This window comes from Meles meles, chromosome 1, assembly GCF_922984935.1.
Source record: "Meles meles chromosome 1, mMelMel3.1 paternal haplotype, whole genome shotgun sequence".
NCBI lineage: Eukaryota > Metazoa > Chordata > Mammalia > Carnivora > Mustelidae > Meles > Meles meles.
In genome coordinates, this window is record NC_060066.1 from 101,825,948 (window position 1) to 101,848,883 (window position 22,936).

At 35.9% G+C, this 22,936-nt stretch overlaps 1 protein-coding gene across 1 annotated transcript in view; it reads right to left on the reverse strand.

Moving 5' to 3' along the window:
- Nucleotides 1-22,936, reverse strand: part of SNTG1 (syntrophin gamma 1) — a 1,017,962-nt gene that overhangs the window by 259,745 nt on the left and 735,281 nt on the right. Inside the window, exon 13 of the mRNA XM_045990984.1 lies at nucleotides 20,663-20,793. Coding sequence (XP_045846940.1) covers nucleotides 20,663-20,793 — 131 coding nt within the window. The remainder of the gene's footprint in view (nucleotides 1-20,662; nucleotides 20,794-22,936) is intronic.

Genomic DNA, 22,936 nt, shown 5'->3' on the forward strand with positions numbered 1-22,936 from the left:
GTTCTTCCAACCCATAAGCATGGAACATTTTTCCATTTCTTTATGTCTTCCTCAATTTCTTTCACGACTATTCCAGAGTTTTCTGGGTACAGGTTCCTTTTCTCTTTAGTTAGATTTATTCCTAAGTATCTTATGATTTTGGGTACAATTGTAAATAGGATTGACTCCTTAATTTCTTTTTCTTCTGTCATGTTGGTGTATAGAAATGCAACTGATTTCTGTGTATTTATTTTATATCCTGACACTTTCCTGAATTCCTGTATGAGTTCTAGCAGTTTTGGAGTGGAGTCTTTTGGTTTTCCACATAAAGTATCATCTCATCTGCAAACACTGACAATTTGACTCCTTCTTTGTCTACTTGGATGCCTTTTATTTCTTTTTGTTGTCTGATAGCTGAGGCTAGGACTTAGAGTACTGTGTTGAATAGCAGTGGTGATAGTGGACATTGCTGCCATGTTCCTGACCTTAGGGGAAAAGCTATGTTTTCCCCATTAAGAATGATAATTGCTGTGGGATTTTTATAGATGGCTTTTATGATATTGAAGTATGTATCTTCTTTCCCTATATTGTGAAGAGTTTTGATCAAGAAAGGATGTTTTACTTTGTCAAATGCTTTTTCTCCATATATTGAGAGTATTCTATGGTCCTTGAACTTTATTTTATTAATGTATTGTATCACACTGATTGATTTGTAGATGCTGAATGAAACTTGCAGCGCAGTAATATAACCCACTTTGTCGTGGTGAATAATCCCTTTAATGCTCTGTTGAATCCTACTGGATAGTATTTTGGTGAAAATTTTTGCATCCCTGTTCATCAGGGATATTGCTTTGTAATTCTCCTTTTTGATGAGGTCTTTGTCTGATTTGGGGATCAAGGTAATGCTGGCCTCATAGAATGAGTTTAGAAGTTTTCCTTCTGTTTCTATTTTTTGGAACAGTTTAGGAGAATTGATACTAATTCTTCTTTGAATGTTTGGTAGAATTCCCCTGGAAAGACATCTGACCCTGAACTCATGTTTGTTGGGAGATTTTTGATGACTGTTTCAGTTTCCTTACTGGTTATGAATCTGTTCAGGTTTTCTCTTTCTTCTTGGTTCAGTTTTGGTAGTTAATACATCTCTAGGAATGCATCCATTTCTTCCAGATTGTCTAATTTGCTGGCATATAGTTGCCATTCATAATATGTTCTTATAATTGTTTGTATTTCTTTGTTGTCTCCTCTTTCATTCATGATTTTATTACTTTGGTTCTTTTTCTTTTCTATAAGTCCAGCCAGGGGTTTATCAATCTAATTAATTCCTTCAAAGAACAGGCTCCTAGTTTCATTGTTCTGTTGTACTGTTCTTTTGGTCTCTATTTCATTCCATTTCATTGATTTCTGCTCTGATCTTTAGTATTTCTCATCTCCTGCTGGGTTTAGGTTTTATTTGCTGTTCTTTCTCCAGCTCCTTTAGGTATAAGGTTAGAATGTGTATTTAAAACCTTTCTTCTTTCTTGAGAAAGTCTTATATTGCTATATACTTTTCTTCTAGGACTGCCTTTGCTGCATCTCAAAGATTTTGAACAGTTGTGTTCTCATTTTAGCTTGTTTTCATGATTTTTTTAAACTCTCTTCAATTCCTGGTTGACCGACTCATTCTTTAGGAGGATGTTCTTTAGCGTCCATGTATTTGAGTTCTTTCCAACTTTCCTCTTGTGGCTGAGTTCAGTTTCAAAGCATTTTGCTCTGAAAATATGCAGGGAATGAACCAAATCTTTTGGTACCAGTTGAGGCCTGATTTGTGCCCCAAGAGGTGATCTATTCTGGAGAATGTTCCATGTGCACAAGAGAAGAATGTGTATTCTGTTGCTCTGAGATAGAATGTTCTGAATATATCTGTGATGTCCACCTGGTCCAGTGTGTCGCTTAAAGCCTTTATTTCCTTGTTGATCATTTGCTTAGATGATCTGTCCATTTCAGTGAGATGGGGTGTTAATGTCCCCTACTATTATCATATTATTGTTGATGTTTATCTTTGATTTTGTTATTAGGTGGTTTTGGCACAGGGTTGCAGAGACAAGTAGAAGTGTCAAGCAAGCCCTAAGGCAGTAGCTGGGGATGTGTTCTGCCTGTGAGAGGTGCACAGCTCAGCGGAGTTTGCAGAGGGGGTGTCTGTGTGTTCTGGACCACACAGCAGGAAGTGGACTGAGGCTTCTCTCTGAGACAGAGGTCTGGGTGCAGTTTGCTTTCCTTTAAACCATGAAAAGCCACAAAAAGCCACCAAAGAAAAAACAAACAGACGGACTAACAAAAACTCCAGAGAACAAAAGCCTGAAAATCCGGTTTCCACAGAGCAGGAGGGCTTGATGGGGGCAGGAGGGCTCAACCCAAGCAACACTTGGGTTGAGCAAAAGAAAAAAGAGAAACAAAAGAAAAAAAGAGAAACAGAGCAGGGCCCTCCTGAGAAAGCCAGCCAAAAGAACAAGAGGACAACCACCACAGGGTCTCCATACTGTAAAACCCCAATATCAGGGGAAAACAAGATACTCAACTCCTGGTATTGCCCTAAAACCTGTATATTTCATAGATACAACTATTATTTTTAAGTAATTTTCACTAATCTTGTTCTGTTTAATTTTTTAACCTATTTACTATTACAATTAGAGGTTTAATACAACATATTCCATAACCTTTTAACTTGAACTTTTTTCCATACATATATCTGTTTTTCTTATTTTCTATTTTAATATGCATATAGATATAAGCTTCAAGGTAATCGTCTTACACTAATCAAGACTTAGGGGAAGTCTTTAATCTCCCTTAATATCTGGAAAGTTGAGACCTTTGGCAAAGTTATCAAGATGCACCAGGAAGAATCAAAATAACCTTCCTCACCCACACTGAGGATTTATAACCACCCTACCATATTTTTCTTGTCATTGTCTCTGTATATTTGTTTTTGTTCTGGTATTATATAAATCTTATACATGGGGTTCATTTTGGCTGGGTTCTTTCTTTTTCTCATCATTTATTTTGTTGGTTTTTTGTTTGTCTGTTTATGTGTGTATACCTTATAAATCTTACCTTTGAGGCCCATTCTGGCTAGGTTCTCTCTCTCTCTCTCTCACTCTCTCTCTCTCTCTTTTCTGTCTCTCTCTTTCTGTCTCCATTTTTTTTTCTTTTTTCTTTCTTTTTGGTGGTGTCTTCTGATTCCTCAGAAGTGTTCCAGGGTGCACATTGCCTGAATCACAGTTGATATATTCAGTTACACATCCCCTCAACCACCTCTCACCAAAATGACTAGGAGGAGGAATGCTTGACAGAAAAAAAATTCAGAGATTGTACCTTCTCCATCAGAGCTATTGTATATGGACATAAACAGTATGTTGTAAAGGGAATTTAGGGTAGCAAATATCCAGGCAATGGCTAGGTTGGAGAAAACCATTAGTAACAACATAGAATCTCTAAGGACAGAAATGAAAGCCACCTAGGAAGAAGTTAAAAATGCTATCAATGAGATCCAATCTAATCTAAATTCTCTAACATCTAGGGTAACCAAGGCAGAAGATAGAGGAAAAAATGATAGAGAAAAAGGATCAGAAGGAGATGCAGAACAAATAGATTAGAAGCCATAAAAACAGAATTAGGGAAATAAATGATGCCATGAAATGTTCCAATGTCAAATTTTTGGGATCCCTGAGGGAGAGGAGAAGGAAAGAAGACTAGAAGATATATATCTGCATATAGATATATATGATATATATATAGATATAGATATATAGATATAATATATCTATATAAATTCTATATATCTATATAAATAGATACAATATATCTATATAAATTCTCCATGAAAATTTTCCCAATCTGGGGAATGGAAGCAGTGTTCGTGTCCTAGAGGCAGAAAGGTTTCGCCCAAGATCATAGAACCTAGAAAGACCTCGAGACACCTGATTGTTAAACTAATGAGTCATAATTTCAGACAGGAGCTCTTGAGAGCAGCTAGGGGGAAGAGATTTCTTACATACTGAGGAAGGTCCATCAGAATAACATCAGACCTGTCCACAGAAACCTGGCAAGCCAGAAGGGGCTGGAAAGACATATTCAGGCACTAAATGAGAAGGACATGCAGCCAAGAATACTTTTTATCCAGCAAGGCTGACATTCAAAATGGATGGAGAGACAAAGAGCTTCCAATACCAGCAAGGTTTAAAAGAGTATGTGACCACTAAGCTGGCACTACAAGAAATATTAAGGAGGGGTCTATAAAAGAAGAAAGAATCCAAAATTGACATAGAACAGAAATTTACAGAGAAAATCTGTAAAAACAAGGACTTCACAGGAAACACAATGTCAATAGAAACATGTATTTCAATAAACACTCTCAACGTGTTTATTTTTATGCTCCCATAAAAACAGCACAGGGTTGCAGATTGGATAAAATGACAGGAACTGTCCATATGTTGTCTACAAGAGACCCATTTGGAACCTAAGGATACATCCATACTGAAAGTGAAGGGATGGAGAAGCATCTTTCATGCCAATGAGCCTTAAAAGAAAGCTGGGGTAGGGATTCTCATATCAGAAAAATTAGATTTTAAACCAGACTGTAGTCAGAGATATAGAAGGACACTTACCATTCATAAAGAGTCTATCCACCAAGAATATCTAACAATTGTAAATATTTATGCCTCCAATATGGGAGCAGCCAACTACATAAGCCAACTGTTAATCAAGGTAAAGAGTCATATTGATATAAATATATTAATATTAGGGGATCTTAACACACCACTCTCAGTAACAGACAGATAATCCAAGCAGAAAATTAATAAAGAAATAAGAGCATTGAATGACACACTGGGACAGATAGACCTTATTAACTGGTTTATAAAGTTGGCTGTTCCCATGTTAGGGGCATAGATATTTAAAATTGTTAGATCTTCTTATTGGATAGAGCCTTTAAGTATGATATAGTGTTCTTCCTCATCTCTTATTATAGTCCTTGGCTTAAAATCTAATTTGTCTGATACAAGGATTACCACCTCAACTTTCTTTTGATGTCCATTAGCATGGTAAACTGTTTTCCACTCCCTCGCTTTAAATCTGGAGGTGTCATTGGATCTAAAATGAGTCACTTGCAAACAGCTTACCATTGGGTCTTTTTTTTTTAATCCATTCTGATACCATATATCTTTTAATTGGGGCATTTAGCCTATTTACATTCAAGGTAACTAATGAAAGATATTAACTTAGTGCCATTGTATTGTCAGTAAGTTAACCGTTGCTGTATTGTCTCCATTCCTTTCTGGTCTACGTTACTTTTAGGCTCTCTGTTCATTTTTTTTTTTTTTTTTTTTTTTTTTTACAGAGAGGGATCACAAGTAGGCAGAGAGGCAGGCAGAGAGAGAGGGGGAAGCAGGCTCCCCACTGAGCAGAGAGCCTGATGCGGGGCTCGATCCCAGGACCCTGAAATCATGACCTGAGCTGAAGGCAGAGGCTTAACCCACTGAGCCACCCAGGTGCCCCTTTCTCTTTGTTTAGAGGACCCCTTTCAATATATCCTGTAGAGCTGGTTTGGTGTTTGCAAATTCTTTTAGTTTTTGTTGTCCCGGAAGCTTTTTATTTCTCCTATTTTCAATGACAGTCTAGTTGGATATAGTATTCTTGGCTGCATATTTTTCTCATTTAGTGCTCTGAGTATATCACGCCTGTCCTCCTGGCCTGCCAGATCTCTGTGGATAGGTCTGCTGCCAGTCTAATATTTCTACCATTGTAGGTTATAGACCTCTTGTCCTGAGCTGCTTTCAGGATTTTCTCTTTGTCTCTGTGACTTGTAAAATTTGCTATTAGATGACAGGATGTTGACCTATTTTTATTGTTTTTGGGGGTGGGAGTTCTCTGTGCATCCTAGATTTTGATGCTTATTTCCTTCCCCAATTTGGGGAAACTCTTTGCTATAATTTGCCTCAATATACCTTCTGCCCCCCTCTCTCCTTATTCTGGGATCCAAATTATTCTAATATTGTTTCATCTTATGGTATCACTTATCTCTCGAATTCTCTCCTTGTGATCTCAGTAGTTGTTCATCTCTCTTTTTCTCAGAGTCTTTATTCTCCATCATTTGGTCTTCTATATCACTAATTTTTCTCTTCTGCTTCATTTATCCTAGCAGTAAGAGACTCCATTTTCTATTGCTCCTCATTAATAGCTTTTTTTTTTATTTCAACTTGGTTAGATTTTAGTTCTTTTATTCCTCCAAGAAGGGATTTTATTTATCCAGAAAGGGATTTTATAGTAGCTCCTATGCTTTTTTCAAACTGAGCTAGCATCTTTATGATCATGATTCTGAACTCTAGTTCTGATATCTTACTAAAGTCCATATTGATTAGGTCCCTAGCAGTTAGTACTGCCTCTTGTTTTGTTTTGTTTTGTTTTGTTTTTTTTTAGATGAGTTTTTCTGATTCATCATTTTGTCCAAAGAATAGATGACTGAGAGAACAAAATGCTAAAAGGGTAATAATGGCCCCAGAAAAATATACACTAAACAAATCAGAAAAGACCTGAAACTGAGGGGAAAAGAAAGGGAAAAAAATGATCAGTCTGGTGAATAGAACAGAGCCACACATGTGATTTTGGGTGTATTTTGGTCTATTAGAAGAAAAAGCCTCCTAAAATTTTAAAGAAAGAAAAACTGATATGTATACCAAAATAGGGCTGAATATGATGAAGTGATGAAATATGAGTGTAAAAGTGGAAATTAAAGAAGATTTTTAAAAAAGGAATTGATAAGATAATAAGTTGGTTGAAAAAAGTAAGAAAAAAGAGGAGAGAATGTCATCAGTGGGAGACTAGAACAAAACCATACACTAGATTTAGGGTATATTTTGGGATGTTAGAAGTAAATGTATCCCAAAATTTTAAAGAACTAAAAACGTATATATATATACAAAAATAGGGTTAAATAAAATGAAGGAATAGAATATGACTATAAAAATGAAAATTAAAGAATATTTTTGGGGCGCCTGGTTGGCTCAGTTGGTTAAGAGGCTGCCTTTTGCTCAGGTCATGATTCCAGGGTTCTGGGATCAAGCACTGCATTGGGCTCCCTGCTCAGCAAAGAACCTGCTTCTCTCTCTCCCTCTGCCTACTGCTCTACTTACTTGTGTTCTCTATTTCTCTGTCAAATAAATAAATAAAAATCTTTAAAAATTTTTAAAGGTACTGATAAGATGTTGGTTAAAATAGGAAAGAAGAAAATATTTTTAAAAGTAGAAAAAGAAAAAAAAATTAGAAATTTAACTTTGAAAGACTAAAAATCATGGGGAAAAAAAGCCATGAATTCTATATGCTATTCCCGTAGTGTTGGAGTTTTGCGGTTCTCAATGATAAGTAAACATGGTCTTGGCTGGATGTTCTTGCTGATCTTCTGGGGGAGGAGTCTGTTGCAATGATTCTGAAGTGTCTTTGTCTGAGGTGGAATTACACTGCCCTTGCCAGGGGCCAAACTACGTAATCTGCTCAGCTTTGTTCTCTGTAACTTTTGTTCCCTGAAAACTTACCACACACCTTTGGGGGATGAGAATGAAAATGGCCTCCCAATCCCCAGCCCCAGAGGAGCCAAGAGCTCAGGGCCCCTCTATTTAGTGAGCTCTCAGAGAAAAGCCATTAATCACTCCTGTCTCCCTGGTCTCTGGCTGCACTCCGAGCTCACCCAGCCTGTAACTGATTATATCCATCTCTAGCATATGCCCTCCTTGAAGTCTCCAAACCCAGCAGATTCCTATAGCACGCTCCTGCACCACTCCTCCTTTTGGAGGAAGGGGGGGTCTCCCCAGATCTGCCACTTGTGGGGTCCCTGCTTGAAGAGTAGTGGTTGATTATGCCTTGGATCATGATTTATGGCAACCCTGAGCCTAGAGGCTATTCCTTGACTACATTTTTGCAGCCGGCTTCCCCACTCCAATACCTGGGAGGTTTGTCACACTCAGGCCCCCCAGTCTTTCTGTGACCCCAAGAGTCCTGAGACCACATTGTCCCAGCAAGGATTTCACCGTCTCCCCCCCACCCACCCACTTACCAACTGAAGTGAGTTTCCTTTGTGGAAGAGATTTCTAAAAATTGTGGTTTAGTGCTCCATGATTCTATCACTGGCCAGTAGTCAGCTGATGGAGGCTCCCTCCCTCCCCTCCCCCACCACCACTCCCCCACCGCCATTGTCTATCTTCCTGTATATTGTCTCAGATTCACTTCTCCACACTTCCAACCTTCCAAAAAGTGGTTACTTTTCTGTTTACAGAATTGCTGCTATTCTTTTCTTTGATCTCCTGTTGAGTTTGTAGGTGTTCAGAATGGTTTGATAACTATCTAGCTGAATTCCTGGGACTAGAGAAAATTTAGATCTCCTACTCCTCTGCCATCTTGCTCCTCCATTCAGCTATTTTTTTAAGATTTTATTTATTTATTGGTGAGAGAGAGTTCACAGGCAGGGGAACAGCAGGCAAAAGGAGAAGCAGGCTACCCACAGAGCAAGAGCCCAATGCTGGACTTGATCCCAGGACCCTGGGATCATGACCTGAACCAAAGGCAGACACTTAACCAACTGACCCACCCTGCTGTCCTTATCCATTCAACTATCGAAACAGCTTTGGTATTTATGAATAAAACTTCTATAAACAACTGTGCACAGTTTTTTTATGGATGTAAGTTTTATCTCCTTAGTGTAAATACCAAGAAATGTGGTTAATGGATCACATGGTAAGTGTTATGTTTAGTTTTGTAAGAAATTGCCAGATGACTTCCAAAGTGTCTGGACCAAGTGTCTCAATTCTCATTGCCAGTAAATGAGAATTCTTAATTCCCCATATCCTCCTAGGTATTCAGTATTCTCACTGTCCTTGGTTTTGGTCACTTTAATAGGTATACTGGTATCCTGTTGTTTTAATTTGCATTTCCCTGGTAATATATGATGTGGGGCATCTTTTTATACGTTTACCTGCCATTTGCATATTTTCTTTGGTGAGGTTTCTATTAAGGTTTTGGATCTATTTATTTTTATTTATTTATTTTTGGTTGGGTTGTTTATTTTCCTTTTTTAAAAAAAAATTTATTTATTTATTTGACAGACAGAGATCCCAGGTAGGCAGAGAGGCAGGCAGAGAGAGAGGAGGAAGCAGGCTCCTTGCTGAGCAGAGAGGCTGATGTGGGGCTCGATCCCAGGACCCTGAGATCATGACCTGAGCCAAAGGCAGAGGCTTTAACCTGCTGAGCCACCCAGGCACCCTGGGTTGTTTATTTTCTTATTGTCCAGTTTTAGAGCTTCATCTCTCTTTATTTTCTTTCCTTCTTTTTTGGGGGGCTGGAGCAGGATATAACAGTCCTTTATCAGATGTCTTTTGCAAGTATTTTCACCCAGTCCATAGCTTATCTTCTCATTCTACTGACATTATCTTTTGTAGAACATAAATTAGTAATTTTTTTAAATATTTATTTATTTATTTATTTGACAGAGAGAGAGATCACAAGAAGGCAGAGAGGCAGGCAGAGAGAGAGGAGGAAGCAGGCTCTCTGCAGAGCAGAGAGCCCGATGCGGGGCTCGATCCCAGGACCCTGGGATCATGACCTGAGCCGAAGGCAGCGGCTTAATCCACTGAGCCACCCAGGTGCCTCATAAATTAGTAATTTTAATGGAATCTAGCTTATCAGATTATTCTTTCATAGATCATGCATTCAGTGTTGAATCTAAAAATCATCACCACACTCAAATTTATACGAGTCCTTATCAATGTCATCTTTTTGAAATTTTATAATTCTGTGTTTTACATTTAGGTCTCTGATCTATTTGGGGTTAATTTTGAGGAAGGGTATAAGGTGTGGGTCTAGATTCATTATTTTGCATGTGGATGTCCAGTTGTTCCAGCACCATTTGCTGAAAAGACTCTTTTCTCCATTGTATTGTCTTGGCTTCTTCTTAAACATCAGTTGACTGTATTTATGGGAGTCTATTTCTGGGCTCTCTATTATGTTACATTGATCTGTTTGTCTATTATTTTGCAGTACCACACTGTCTTGATTACTGCAGCTTTTGCTAAGTCTTAAAGTCAGGTAGTATCAGTCCTCTAAATATTCTTGTTCTTGAATTTTGTGTTGGCTATTCTGGCTCTTCTAACTCTTCTAACTCTTCCAAAAAAATCACAAAATAACTTGCTAGTGTTTTGATTGGGATTGCATTGAATATAAAGATCAAGTTAGGAACAATTGGCATTTTGACAATATCAAGATATCCTACATGAACATGAGCTATCTCTCCATTTATTTAATTTTCCTTTGATTTTATTCATCAGAGTTTTGTAGTTTTTCTCCTATAGATTAACATTTCCTTTATCTGGGTGCTAAAGTAAACAGTATTATATTTTTAATAGCAAATTCTCATTTTCATTGTTGATATATAAGAAAGTGATTAACTTTTGCATATTAATCTTGTATCCTGTATACATTCTATCATCAGTTATTAGTTACAGGACTTTTTTTGGTCAGTTCTTTCTGATTTTCTACATTGGTTATCATGCCATCTTTAATCAAAGAGAGTTTTAGTTCTTCTTTCCTAATCTGTATGTCTTTTATTTTATTTCTTTTATTTTAGAAACCCACTGCTTTTGATAACTTGAGATCCAGTTGTCATTGCCAAGCTTTAATTCTTACATTTCTGTTCTTTGACTATAATCTTTTCCTCTCTATCACCACTTAATTATCTTATTATTCTTCTTCTTTTTTAAATCCTTATAATTGTCTCTGTCCATAAATCTATTCTGCATATATTGGTATTCCTCCATAGACTGAATTCCCTATTCATCCATATCAATTATGTGTTTTTATCTTGTTATGGAGTTTCCTGCCATTTTGACCTCTAGCCATTCCTACCTTATGAATTCCTGGCACTCAAAAATTTCAATTAAATTAATTTTATAGCTTTTTCTTCCTAATGTGTCAGAATTCCCTGGAAAAAGCAATAATTTGTGCACAATAGCCCCAATACAATTGGTATCTTGGAATCAAGATCTTAGTACCTATGATCTACTTTAACATCTTTCTACCCTCACTGCAGTCAGCATTATATATATTGCAGATTCTCTTGCTTACTCAACACTCATCGTGTTTATCTCACACAATTGGATAAACCTATTTCTTATAATATCTATTTCATAGTTTGTGTTTCTTCAATTCCTGAATCCTATCTATCTCTGTCATTATGAAAGGATAGTCTTGAATTCCAACTCTTGAATATCTGGTGTCTTTACCTTATATTTTGTTAAGATTTTATGTTTTAGAAATGCATATCTTTTATTTTCTCAATCAGAAATCTTTCATCTAAGCTCCAAACTTACTGGAATATGTTCTTTTAAAGTATATTCCTTATTTATTTTTACAATTTTCCAGATATACTCAGGTTTTCTGGGACTTTATCCTTCTTTGGCTACAGAAAATGTTAAAATGTGATTTTTAGGCTTGTATTATTGAAGTATCAGTAATTATGTCATAAAGTTGAGAAATAAAATAAGTAGGGAATACCTAACAAAATAATTTTTCTCTAGGTTGAAAAAACTATGCGGTTTGTCTAGAGTTGCCCAAAGGAAATTTAAGCTGTTTTTATATATCTTAAAGGATTTATGGCACTTTCTCCCTTAACCCCACAAGATAGTGTAATGGAGAGGAAATGACTGTCAATTGATCCTCAAGCGAGAATGAGGCTATTGAAGTCTCCTCACCACCTGCCCTGTCCTTAGAATATACATTTTGCCTACCATTTCCACAGTAGGAGCTGTCCTAAGGACATTAAGGTGTTGTTGAAGCCATCTGGATGGCATATGTGACTGAACCCAATTAAGGCTTCTGTATCAATTTAAAGATTCTTCTTCTTTTTTTTTTTAAGATTTTATTTATTTATTTGACAGAGGGAGAGAGATCACAAGTAGGCAGATAGGCAGGCAGAAAGAGTTGGGGAAGCAGGCTCCCTGCTGAACAGAGAGCCCAATGCAGGTCTTCATCCCAGGACCCAGAGATCACGACCTGGGCCAAAGGCAGAGGCTTAACCCACGGAGCCACCCAGGCGCCCCTTAAAGATTCTTTTGGGTGGGTGCAGAGATCTATTCATTTTGCAGTCACCCAAGAAAAACCACATAAGGAAGTTCCTTTGCTTATTAAACCTGTCACCTACCAATCTGGAGGTTCTACCTCTTTCTTAGATCTTTCCTTGTCCTTACATGAATGAGGGGGCCAGTTTGCAAACCAACAGGTGAAGAAGTGGAGTATATATGGATATCATGCTATACAAAGCAACACATGTATGGCTTGTGGGTAGGAGAAATCAAGTAGAATCTTAATGTTATTTAGTTGAATATTTTTTGAAAATTATTGGTTGTTCTTGGTTTACATTTAGCAGAGTCCTTGTGGACCTGTCAACCTATCACAGAAAATGAAAAAAGTCAATTACTCTGGATCTGTATAGGACCACAAGTAACAAGTGATCAATGGAATAGCAAGAATAATGGAATAGCAAGAATAACCCAAACAGGAAGCTGTTTTTCCTCTAGCTTCTCTGGCATCAACTCCTTTCCCTCAATTAGTAACCATGGCCTGAACATGATATGCCTTGAATACCATATCCCTCTCTCCCCCCTCATCACATTAGCATAACCTTTACATAGTTTCCCTTTCTTTACTGTCAATATTCTTCTTTATTTTTTTCCCCATTTTATTTATTTTTTCAGCGTAACAGTATTCATTCTTTTTGCACAACACCCAGTGCTCCATGCAAAACGTGCCCTCCCCATTACCCACCACCTGTTCCCCCAACCTCCTACCCCTGACCCTTCAAAACCCTCAGGTTGCCCCAACCTCCCACCCCTGACCCTTCAAAACCCTCAGGTTGTTTTATAAAGATTTTGTTTACTTATTTTAGAGAGAGAGAGAATGGGTAGGAGCAACGGGAGAAGGAGAAAGAGAATCTCAAGCAGATTCCCCACTGAGCTCGAGATAACAATCCTGAGATCATGACCTGAACTGAAATCAAGAGTTGGATGCTTACCCAACTGAACTACCCAAGTGCCCCTGTCAATATTCTTCTCATAAACAACTGTTTTTCCATTCAGTTAACTCCAAAAATCATTCCATCCTAAATCACTCCAAAATTAATGAGTTTCTGAACCTTTCAGTACTTCTTTTTTATAGTTGATAAAATCAACAACTTTCTTCACCTTAAAACACTACTTACAATAGATTCTGTTTTTATAGTATTATAATCAGCCTTTTCCCCCTACCTATTTACTTCTTTTCTATTTCATATTATCACCTGTTTTCCTCCCTCCTGAGATCTCCTTAACTATACATTTCTAAAAAGTCCCATCCTTCAGTGAGCAACTATGAGTTGAGTATTTCTGATTCATATTTGTCCCCAGCATTAGAATTCATTTTACAAAATTCTTGCATGCTTAAATAAGCATAATTCTCACAATCACCACCCTTGCTCTCTGTTCCAGTACTAAACTTCATCCATAGGTGCCAACAAAAACAAAAACAAAAACACCACATCAGATGTCTTCACCTCAGGAGAAAAAGATGAGCACTATTGGAAAGACGCTAGGGATTCTGCTGCCATTGGAATTTTCTAAAAGCAATAGTGCAAATCAGTAGATTTTATTATAGTACTATTGATTTTCCTACTGTTTGAAAAGCATGCAGTAGGTGATGCTCCTACTCAAAAACAAAGTGATGGAATGTGTCCTCATTAAAACTAATTTAATAAGCATTTATTGAGCATTTGTGAGCCATAAGGCATGCTCAGTATTGAATGTATGAAGATACATACTACCTTTCTAAAATTCAAATACACACACACACACACACACACACACACACACATAACACTATACAAACTCAATATACTCTTTTCATATAGGGAAAATTAAGTTTAGTGATTTAAATGTATCCAAAGTTCCCACAATGTCTACTTCCCATTCCCATTCTAATATTCCAACACAATGCTCTACAATATTGACACTTCAGAACTGAAATCCGATATATATTTGTAAATCAGGGTCATTACCATAGATGAACATAAACTGTCTTATCACTGATAAAAAATATTGTGAAGTTTTAATTCATACCTAGACAATAGTATATGACAATAACACAACTTTGTTGCAATTAAATACAAGAGGTATTTTATCACCAAAGTTAAAATTATGGGCCTTGGGAAATCCAGCCAACAAATAACATCCTAGGTTTTGAACCAACATAAATAATTTCCTATGTTTATCATCCTGAGCTAGTAATTTATCCTTTTATTTATTTTTTTCTCCTCACTGTTGCAACTGCCACTGGCCTGTAAGCTCCTTCAAGGAAAGAACCAAACACAGCACCTCCTACTTACAGACAGTAAATCAATATTTATTGAGTGAATGAATGAACAATAAATTAGCTCTTGAATGTGAATTGCTGTGAAATCCACTCTGAATAGTGCTATGTTTATAACTGCTTATTACTGTAATATTTATTGAGTGTAATTAATTCAATTGCTAAAATCTGTTGATGTATTGCAGCACCATAAAAATAAAAATGTAGGGAGTCATCTGGACTCAACCAATTTCTTTTTCCTCATAAACTGTTTTAGCTAAATGATTCTATATCATGTATCTGTGTGAATTTTTCTGAAGTAAAAACAAAACAAATATATGCACTTAAAAATATATATTGTTGGGACGCCTGGGTGGCTCAGTTGGTTAAGCGGCTGCCTTCGGCTCGGGTCATGATCCCGGTGTCCTGGGATCGAGTCCCACATCAGGCTCCATGCTCGGCAGGGAGCCTGCTTCTCTCTCTGTCTCTGCCTGCCACTCTGTCTGCCTGTGCTCACTCTCGCTCTCTCTCTGACAAATAAATAAATAAAATCTTTAAAAATATATATATATATTGTTAATAGAAATATTAAGAGACTTCTTAAAGCAGAAGAAAAATAAACCCAAAAGAATGAAACAAAGAAAAACAGAAATATTAAAGATAGGATATATGTGAAGAGTTATGTAAAAATAATAATATAATATCTTGAGGAATTTAAAATACATATAGAATTAAAAATCATATCAGAAATATGTCCAGGGATTCCTTGTGGCTCAGTCAGTTAAGTGTTTGCCTTCAGCTCAGATAGTGATCTCAGAGTCCTGAGATCCTTATGTTTGCTGCTCAACAGGGAGGCCGCTTCTCCCTCTCCATCTGCCCCCTCCCCCTGCTTCATGCTCTCTCTCTAATAAATAAAACCTTAAAAAAAAAAAGAAGAAAGAAAAAAAAGACATATGTCCAAACATAGGAAAAGAATAAAGAGTTAAATTGTTCTAAGTTTCTAGCATTTTCTGAAGAGGCAAAATTAGTAAATTGAATTAAATTGTATGATGTTATGGTCTGAGTGTTTTTGTCCCCTGCTCCCCTCTCCCCCAAAATTTATATGGTAAAATATTAATGACCAGTGTGATGGCATTAATAGGTGGAGTCTTTGGGAGTGGCTTAACCATAAGCCATGAAAGTGAAACCTTCATGAATGGCATTAGTGTTTTATAAAAGAGACTCCAGAGAAATCTGGAATTACAACAGAGTCAAAAGACAAAAGAAATTTCCTCAAAGAGGATTCCATGTGACAAAGGAGCACATGAAAAGATGTTCAATACCATTAAAATGCACAAATTCAGGATATAATGACATATTGCTACATTCCTAGCAGAATGCAAACTAAAAAGATGGCAATGACACCAAATGTTGGCAAAGATGTAGAGAAATGAGATCAATCATACATGCTTGTGGGGATGTAGAATTGTACAGCCAGTCTAAAAAACAGTGTACCTCTTTCTTACAAAACTAAATATACATACAACTCTTGAGCATTTACTCAAAGAAATGAAAACATATGCTCATATAAAAATCTATACACAAATGTTCATAGCATCTTAATTTAGAATATCCCAAAACAGAAAGACCCCCAGATACCATTCAAGGGGTGAATATTTTTAATGTAGTATATCCATACCATGGAATACTATTAGAAATTAGAAATTTTTCATTTCTTTTCAGAAATAAACAACTGAAAAATGCAACTACTTGGAAGAATTACTAGAGAATTATGCTGAGTAAGAAAATTCAACCCATTAAGGTTACATAATGTAAGATTTCATTTATATATTATACAATATTCTTTAAATTACATAACAATAGAGATGAAGAACAGATTAATAAATTGTCATCAGAGATCAGGGGCATACTGGGGAGAAGGATATTGGCATGGCTATGGAAAGACAACAGGAAGGTTCTTATGTTCTCATGTAACTGTTCTTGTTTGTGGATAAAAGAATGTGAACATGAGAAAAAAGTCTATAGAACTACACACACACACTCACACATGTGAAATCTGAATGAGTAGTGGATTTTATTTATTTCCCGAATGTGGTATGGTACTATAGTTTTTCAAGAAGCTACCATTTGGGAAAATGGTTAAGGAGTAAACAGAATACCTGTATTCTTCCGTACAACTACATGTGAAAGTACAATTATCTCAAGATAAAATTTTTAATTATAAAAAATAAAAACCTAAAGTATTGAATAGAAAACAAATACTAAGACAGTAGATATAATACCAAATATACCAGTAATTACAAGAAACTAGACTAAATAATCCAATTGGAAGATTAAGATTGTTATTCTGGATTAAAAAAAAAAGAAATGAAAAATATATACAGCTCAGAAAGGACACATTTTGTAGAGTAAGTCTAATGAAAGTCAAAAGAAATAGATAAAAGAATATATAATGTAAATTCAGTGCAATTCTTGAAAGCAAGAAACAATTTCAGAGATATGGGGCATTTCATAATGATAAAAAGGTTATATATCAAAAGTCATAAAGTTCTAAATCTTCTTATATCCAATAATATAAAATTAAATGTATACAGCAAATATTGACACACTAAAAAGGAGAGACACACAAAGTCACCATTGTAGTAAGACACTGAAATGAGCCTTTCTCAATATGAATAAATATGACTTGGTTGAAATATGTAAAATACTGCATATATAAAATATGTAAAATACTTTAGGAAATGACAATACAGATTCTTTTAAGTGTATATGGAAAATTTAGAACTATTCACACACCAGATGAAATCAAGTCTCAACAAGTATTAAAGGCTTGAAATTATTCTACAGAAAATTATACTAGAAAGCAATAACAAAAGAGATAATTAGAAACATCCCAAAATATTTTGAAATTTTGCAATACATTTTTATCTAAAATATAATCCATGAATCAAAGAAGTAATTATAACAAAAATTAGAAAATATAATTAAATGAATACTAAAAAAAAAAAAATAGCTTCACGAATAGTAACACTTCCGGACTCCAATTCTGGCCAAGAAAGAGTAGCCCCATTCTTGTCAAATTCTCCCCAACACAATTAATGAACCATGGACATAGTCCAATAACAGGTAGAGATTAGGAATGAAAAGAAAAGGATAAGGCTAATTGCCTAGGGACTTTTGACTTGATGAATGACAAGGTGTTAAGTCTTGTGGGTTTTCTTACTGCCTCCCATATATCCTAGACAGTGTGCTCTAGGAGTCTGCAACTGAGAATCACTAACAGCAAGACAGAAAAAGGGTTACAACAAAGTCTCTTCTCCCTAAAGGACTATAAAATGAGTGGGTTAACCACATTCAATATTTTTTGGAAACCTGCTCTAATACTATCAAGCATCAATGGAACCACTGTCCCCTTTCCCTCAGGTTTCATCAGGGCCAAGCAGGGAGCTAGTCTTCCACACATCCTCTGATTCCATCACCTAGTGGTGTTCAAGAGACCATGCAGGAAGCTGATCCTCCATCTTCCACATAAAGAAGCAGGCAGCATTTCCATTCCCCTTGGGATAATGTCACTGGGACCTAGTGGGTAGTTTAACCCCCATCCCCACCCTGCAGCAATTAAACTCAGGAAGGTGGCATGAAATGGAGTTAGTGGGTACTCTGTTTCTCCTCTTGTGCTAACCACCATGGATCAGCAGGAAGCCTAGCTTCCATGCCCACCTATCATCATCAAGGTGAAGTGAGGTGGTGGGAGGTGAGATTTATTGCCCTCAGCTTTCCCTCCATCTCCTCCTCTCTGTTCGCAGGGTCTTACTATGGAGACCTGAGCATCTACCTCATTCTGTAGCAATAAAGCAATGTGGTCAATCCTGCCCTTCCACCCTCCCAGGTGGCAGCAGGGTCAAGCAGGAAAATAAGTGGGCACTCTAGTCAAAGGCACTGCATGATCCAGTTGGCATCTAACATTCACCAGGATTTAGTTAGAGGGACTGAGGAGTTTGACAACTTACATTTCAGTAATTTTTAATGAGGCAGTATGAGTGGGGATTCAGGGAATTTAACATACACACCTATCCAGCCCTCATATTACATGGCAACAAAGGGATTACCTGCTTTAAAAGGGAGATTAAAAAAGAATCCAAAGTCTCATAATTTAATACCCAAAAAGTCCAGGATAAATTTTTTTTTAAAAATCACTGGTTTTACCAAAGCCAGGAAAATTACAACCTGAATGAGAAAAGACAATCCAAACACACCAATACTGAGACGAACAAGATACTGAAATTATTTGACAAGTATTTTAAACCAATCATAATAAATATGCTTTAATTAGCAATTACAAGTGCTCTTAAAACAAACCAAAAAATTAGAAAATTTCAGCAATAAACACACACACACACCCCAAACAGACATGATAGACCTGAATATCACATCAACAACAACAAATATCATGGTGAATGGGCTCAATAGCAGAATGGAAACAAAAGAAGATAGAATTTAAAGACAGATCAATAGAATTTACCCAGTCTGTATAACAGAAAGAAAATTGATTGAAAAACAAAAGTATAAATTTTCATAGATCTGTGAAAGAATAATATAAAAGCTAACATTGTATTAAGAAAGTGACAAAAGGAAAGAAAAGAAACTGGAAACTGTCAAAGTATTTAAAGAAGAAATGACAGAAAACATCCATAATTTGCTGAAGGTCATATACATACAGATTTAAGAAGCTGAGGGTAACCAGGAGAGAATAAAACCAAAGAAATCCATCCAAAGATACATCATAATTAAATCTGAAAACTAAAAAAAAAAAAAGAAAAAAAAACGGAAAACCTTTGAAAACAGGAAGGAAGAAAGGGCATATTATTTATAGGGAAGCACCAATTTGAATGAGCAGGGGGCCCAAAGCACTGCACGACATTTTTCAGATACAAGGCAAGAATTATCAACTTTGATTTCTATATTCATGGAATCTAATCCTAGGAGTGAAGGTAAAATAAAGATATTTTCAGACAAAGTAAATTAAGAGAATTTGATGCAAGTAAATATACATTTAAAGGATGGCTAATAAAAAAATTTAAAAAAAAAACCTCGAAATAGAAAGGAAATGTTAACAGAAGGCTTAGAACTTTTGAAAGAAAGAATATTGGAATGGGTAAAACTTGGGTTAAATATAAAAAAACTGTCCTATCCATAAGTTTTTACAATCATTTTTGATGACTGAAGCAAAAATCATACCATCTGATATGGTGCTTGATATATGTAGAAAAAGTTAAGATAATCATGCTTACAAATTAGAGAGGATTAAGGGACCTAAATGAAAGTAATATTTCTATACTTCATTCAAAGTGATAAATCAATAGCAGAGTGTGATAAGATGAGCAACCTCTCAGAAAACTATACCAAATGATACACTAAAAATCTATATAAGTAAATCAAGATATAATCCTGAATTTCTGGGTATAGCTAGAGCAGACTTTGATGGAAATGTGCAGTTCTGACGATATATGTTAGCAAAGGAAGTCTGAAAAATTAATGATCAAACCAAAGTTTGGGAAACCATGACCTACAGACCAAATCTTGCCTGACACCTGTTTTTATAAATAAAGGTTTATTGGAATACAGCCATACCCATTTGTTTATATATTGTCTATGGGAATTTTCATGAAACAAAGGCAGAATTCAATAGTTGTGATAGAGAAATTAAACCTGCAAAGCCTAAAATATTTGCTATACAAATATTTGTTACAGAGAAATTTCAGGACACCTAGAACATCAATCTCAAGAAACTATAAGAACAAAAAGTCAATCCAGAGAATTTAAGAAATGGAAACAATCAAGAAAGAAGCAGAAACTCATTATTTATAAAACACAAAATGCAGAGCTTCGGGCATTGCTAATAATTTACCTTTATTTAAAAAGATAGCGTGAGATAGCACTGCTATTAAGTATGTGAAAATAAAGTTTGTTACCTAAATGAACTACATAATTTCCTTGAGAAAAAATAACTTACTAAAACTAAGATAAGAAATTAAAAGAAAACAATAAAACTCAATTAATTATTAAGACACTAAATCTATAACAGCAAGTTGGTAGAGTTAGGGCCTTAATTGAATGTTTTAAGTCACTGAATTCCTAAATGTTTTACTGTGTTATACTATTTTTTTGTAGTTCTTCTTTCTACTCCTAGAAATGTGTTGAGAATACAAATCATAAGCCATATTATGCTAAAAGTTTAGTTGTAGGACTCTTGCAGTGAACAGAAAATCAGAACCTACTAACTTGAACTCACCGACTCAAATCTGTCCCAGGCACATACTGAGAAAAACGTGAATGAAGCAGCGGGATCAGCCTAAGGTCACACCATCGCTTTTCCCATCTCAAACCCGGAGATGTTGGCCACGAAGAACATGATAATGTGTCCTGAAAAGAATGCAAACAATCAATGTTCTTTTTTTCGCTTCTGTGTTTTGAGTTTCTATGTAACAAATACTTTTCATTTGGAGAGGATCAATTTTTCCCCCAAAATAATCAAAAGACACTTATGGACTGCCTCAAAAAGGGATCCATATTCATTGCCGATAAAGCTGCATCTGTTAATTTCTTTATTAAAGGCATTCTATAGGAATGTGAGAAAGGAATCACTGAGATTAAGAATGGTAGGGAAAGCATATGAAAAAAAAAATGAAGTGGGGAGAAGGAAGAAAAAATAGAAGGATGACAGAACTGAATTAAATCAGGAATGGGAAATAAGGGGCAAGCTGTAACTGCAATGAAGTAGTAAGTGACAATATAAAAATAATTTATATTTCATTCCATTAGCCACAATTTTCTGAGATTTTGCTAAGCACTAAACGGTGTTATGTAAATGCTTGTGATTTATCAGTTGCTTATAAATATTTTTGAGTAGGATAAATATTCTTTTAAAACAGCTTTTAAAAACTACTCGAGGTAATCTTTGTCCATTGTTGTAACTTCATGTTTATGAAATGTTTGTATTTTCTTATATTGTTTTAAAGTCATGTTAAGTCAACCACTGCTGGCTTAAAACTACATGTATTTTAAGTTTCATTAGAAGTTTAGGTCTTTTTCCTCACATATAGAGGGGCTTTTCATACTTGATGATGATTCATGCTTCTTTCATTATTTCAGATTTACTTTAATATTTCTTCTTGGCAGTAGTACATGGAATAATGCTGATATTTAAGTTGGGATGGATTGTAAGGGGCCAAGGCACAAATTGATTTCTTTATATTCTATAGGTTTATAATTTTTCAGTGATAATTTTGGAAGAAGATCCTATTTTGGTCTGGATGTTTCAATTAATATCAATATTATTAATAACATTTTCTTTTTTTAACGATTTTATTTTTAAGTAATCTCTACACCCAACATGGGGTCTGAATCCACAGATCCACTGAATCCAAGATCAAGGATCAGGTACTCCACCAATTGAGTCAGCTAGGCTACCCTAATATTTTCTTTAAGGTATTAATTTCTTCAAAATTGCTTAGGGGGAAAAACTTCCATTATTTTCGCTAAAGGTTGAGTGCTCTTTGGTATTATTATGTTAATTGATACCAACTGTGCCAATAAAAATGTATTAAATCCTTCCAGTTGTTGAGAAAGCAAGGGTAGACTTGCAAAGACCATCCAGTTGAGGGGGCCCCCTACTGGGAATTGGTTTCCAAAACACCCAGCCTTTGATGCAACACCAGTGCCTTTCATGCTTATTTGGTGATTGCAAAGGCACAGACATAGATTTCATGTTAATCTTTCTCCTGTCCTTGATGTCACACATTATAGATGGTCAGTATTTGGAATGGAGTCAGTTAGGTGACAGTACCACAAGGTGAGGAGGGTTCAGGCTCTGACTTCTGAATTAGACCACCTGGCTTCAAGAATGCCGATTTCCCAACTGACCACTCCTTTAAACCTAAAGGCAATTTATTTAAAATCTCTGTGCTTTAGTGTGCTTATCTCTAAAGATAAGGATATCATAATGCTTCTGCTCACAAAAGAAAAACCTAAAGCATTTTTGGATTCAGTAAACTAGTATGTCCCCACTTTCTGCATGAGGACCCTTGAAAAAACAATAATCTTCAGTGACACAGTAGGATAAACTGACTAGGTTTCTGTGACCAGAACAGACTGTAGCAAGTGTAAGTGTCCCAGGTCCCAGCAAGCTGCTCTATAACTATCAAGCACATATCAACGTATGTCTGGAATGGACTCAAAGGACCCCAGTGCTCATGGCTCTCTTCTGAGAAGTTTTACAGTAAATAAATGGCCCAGATCAGCCCACCTGAAAATGACAGTCCCAGGCAGATTCATTCAGACCTATGTCTTTATGATTCTAGGGCCATCATATCTATTATAGCACAACATTTACCATTCATAATCAGAGGTGAAACCATGCAAAGAATAACTCAGATTTCTGTCTTGATTATTTCACAATACTGTTATATGATTTTAGGCAAGTTATTTAAAGATAGTTCCTCATCTTTCTTGAAAAACACAAGTAGTTCCCTTTCCTTTTTATGTTCCATGAACAAATGACATAGGA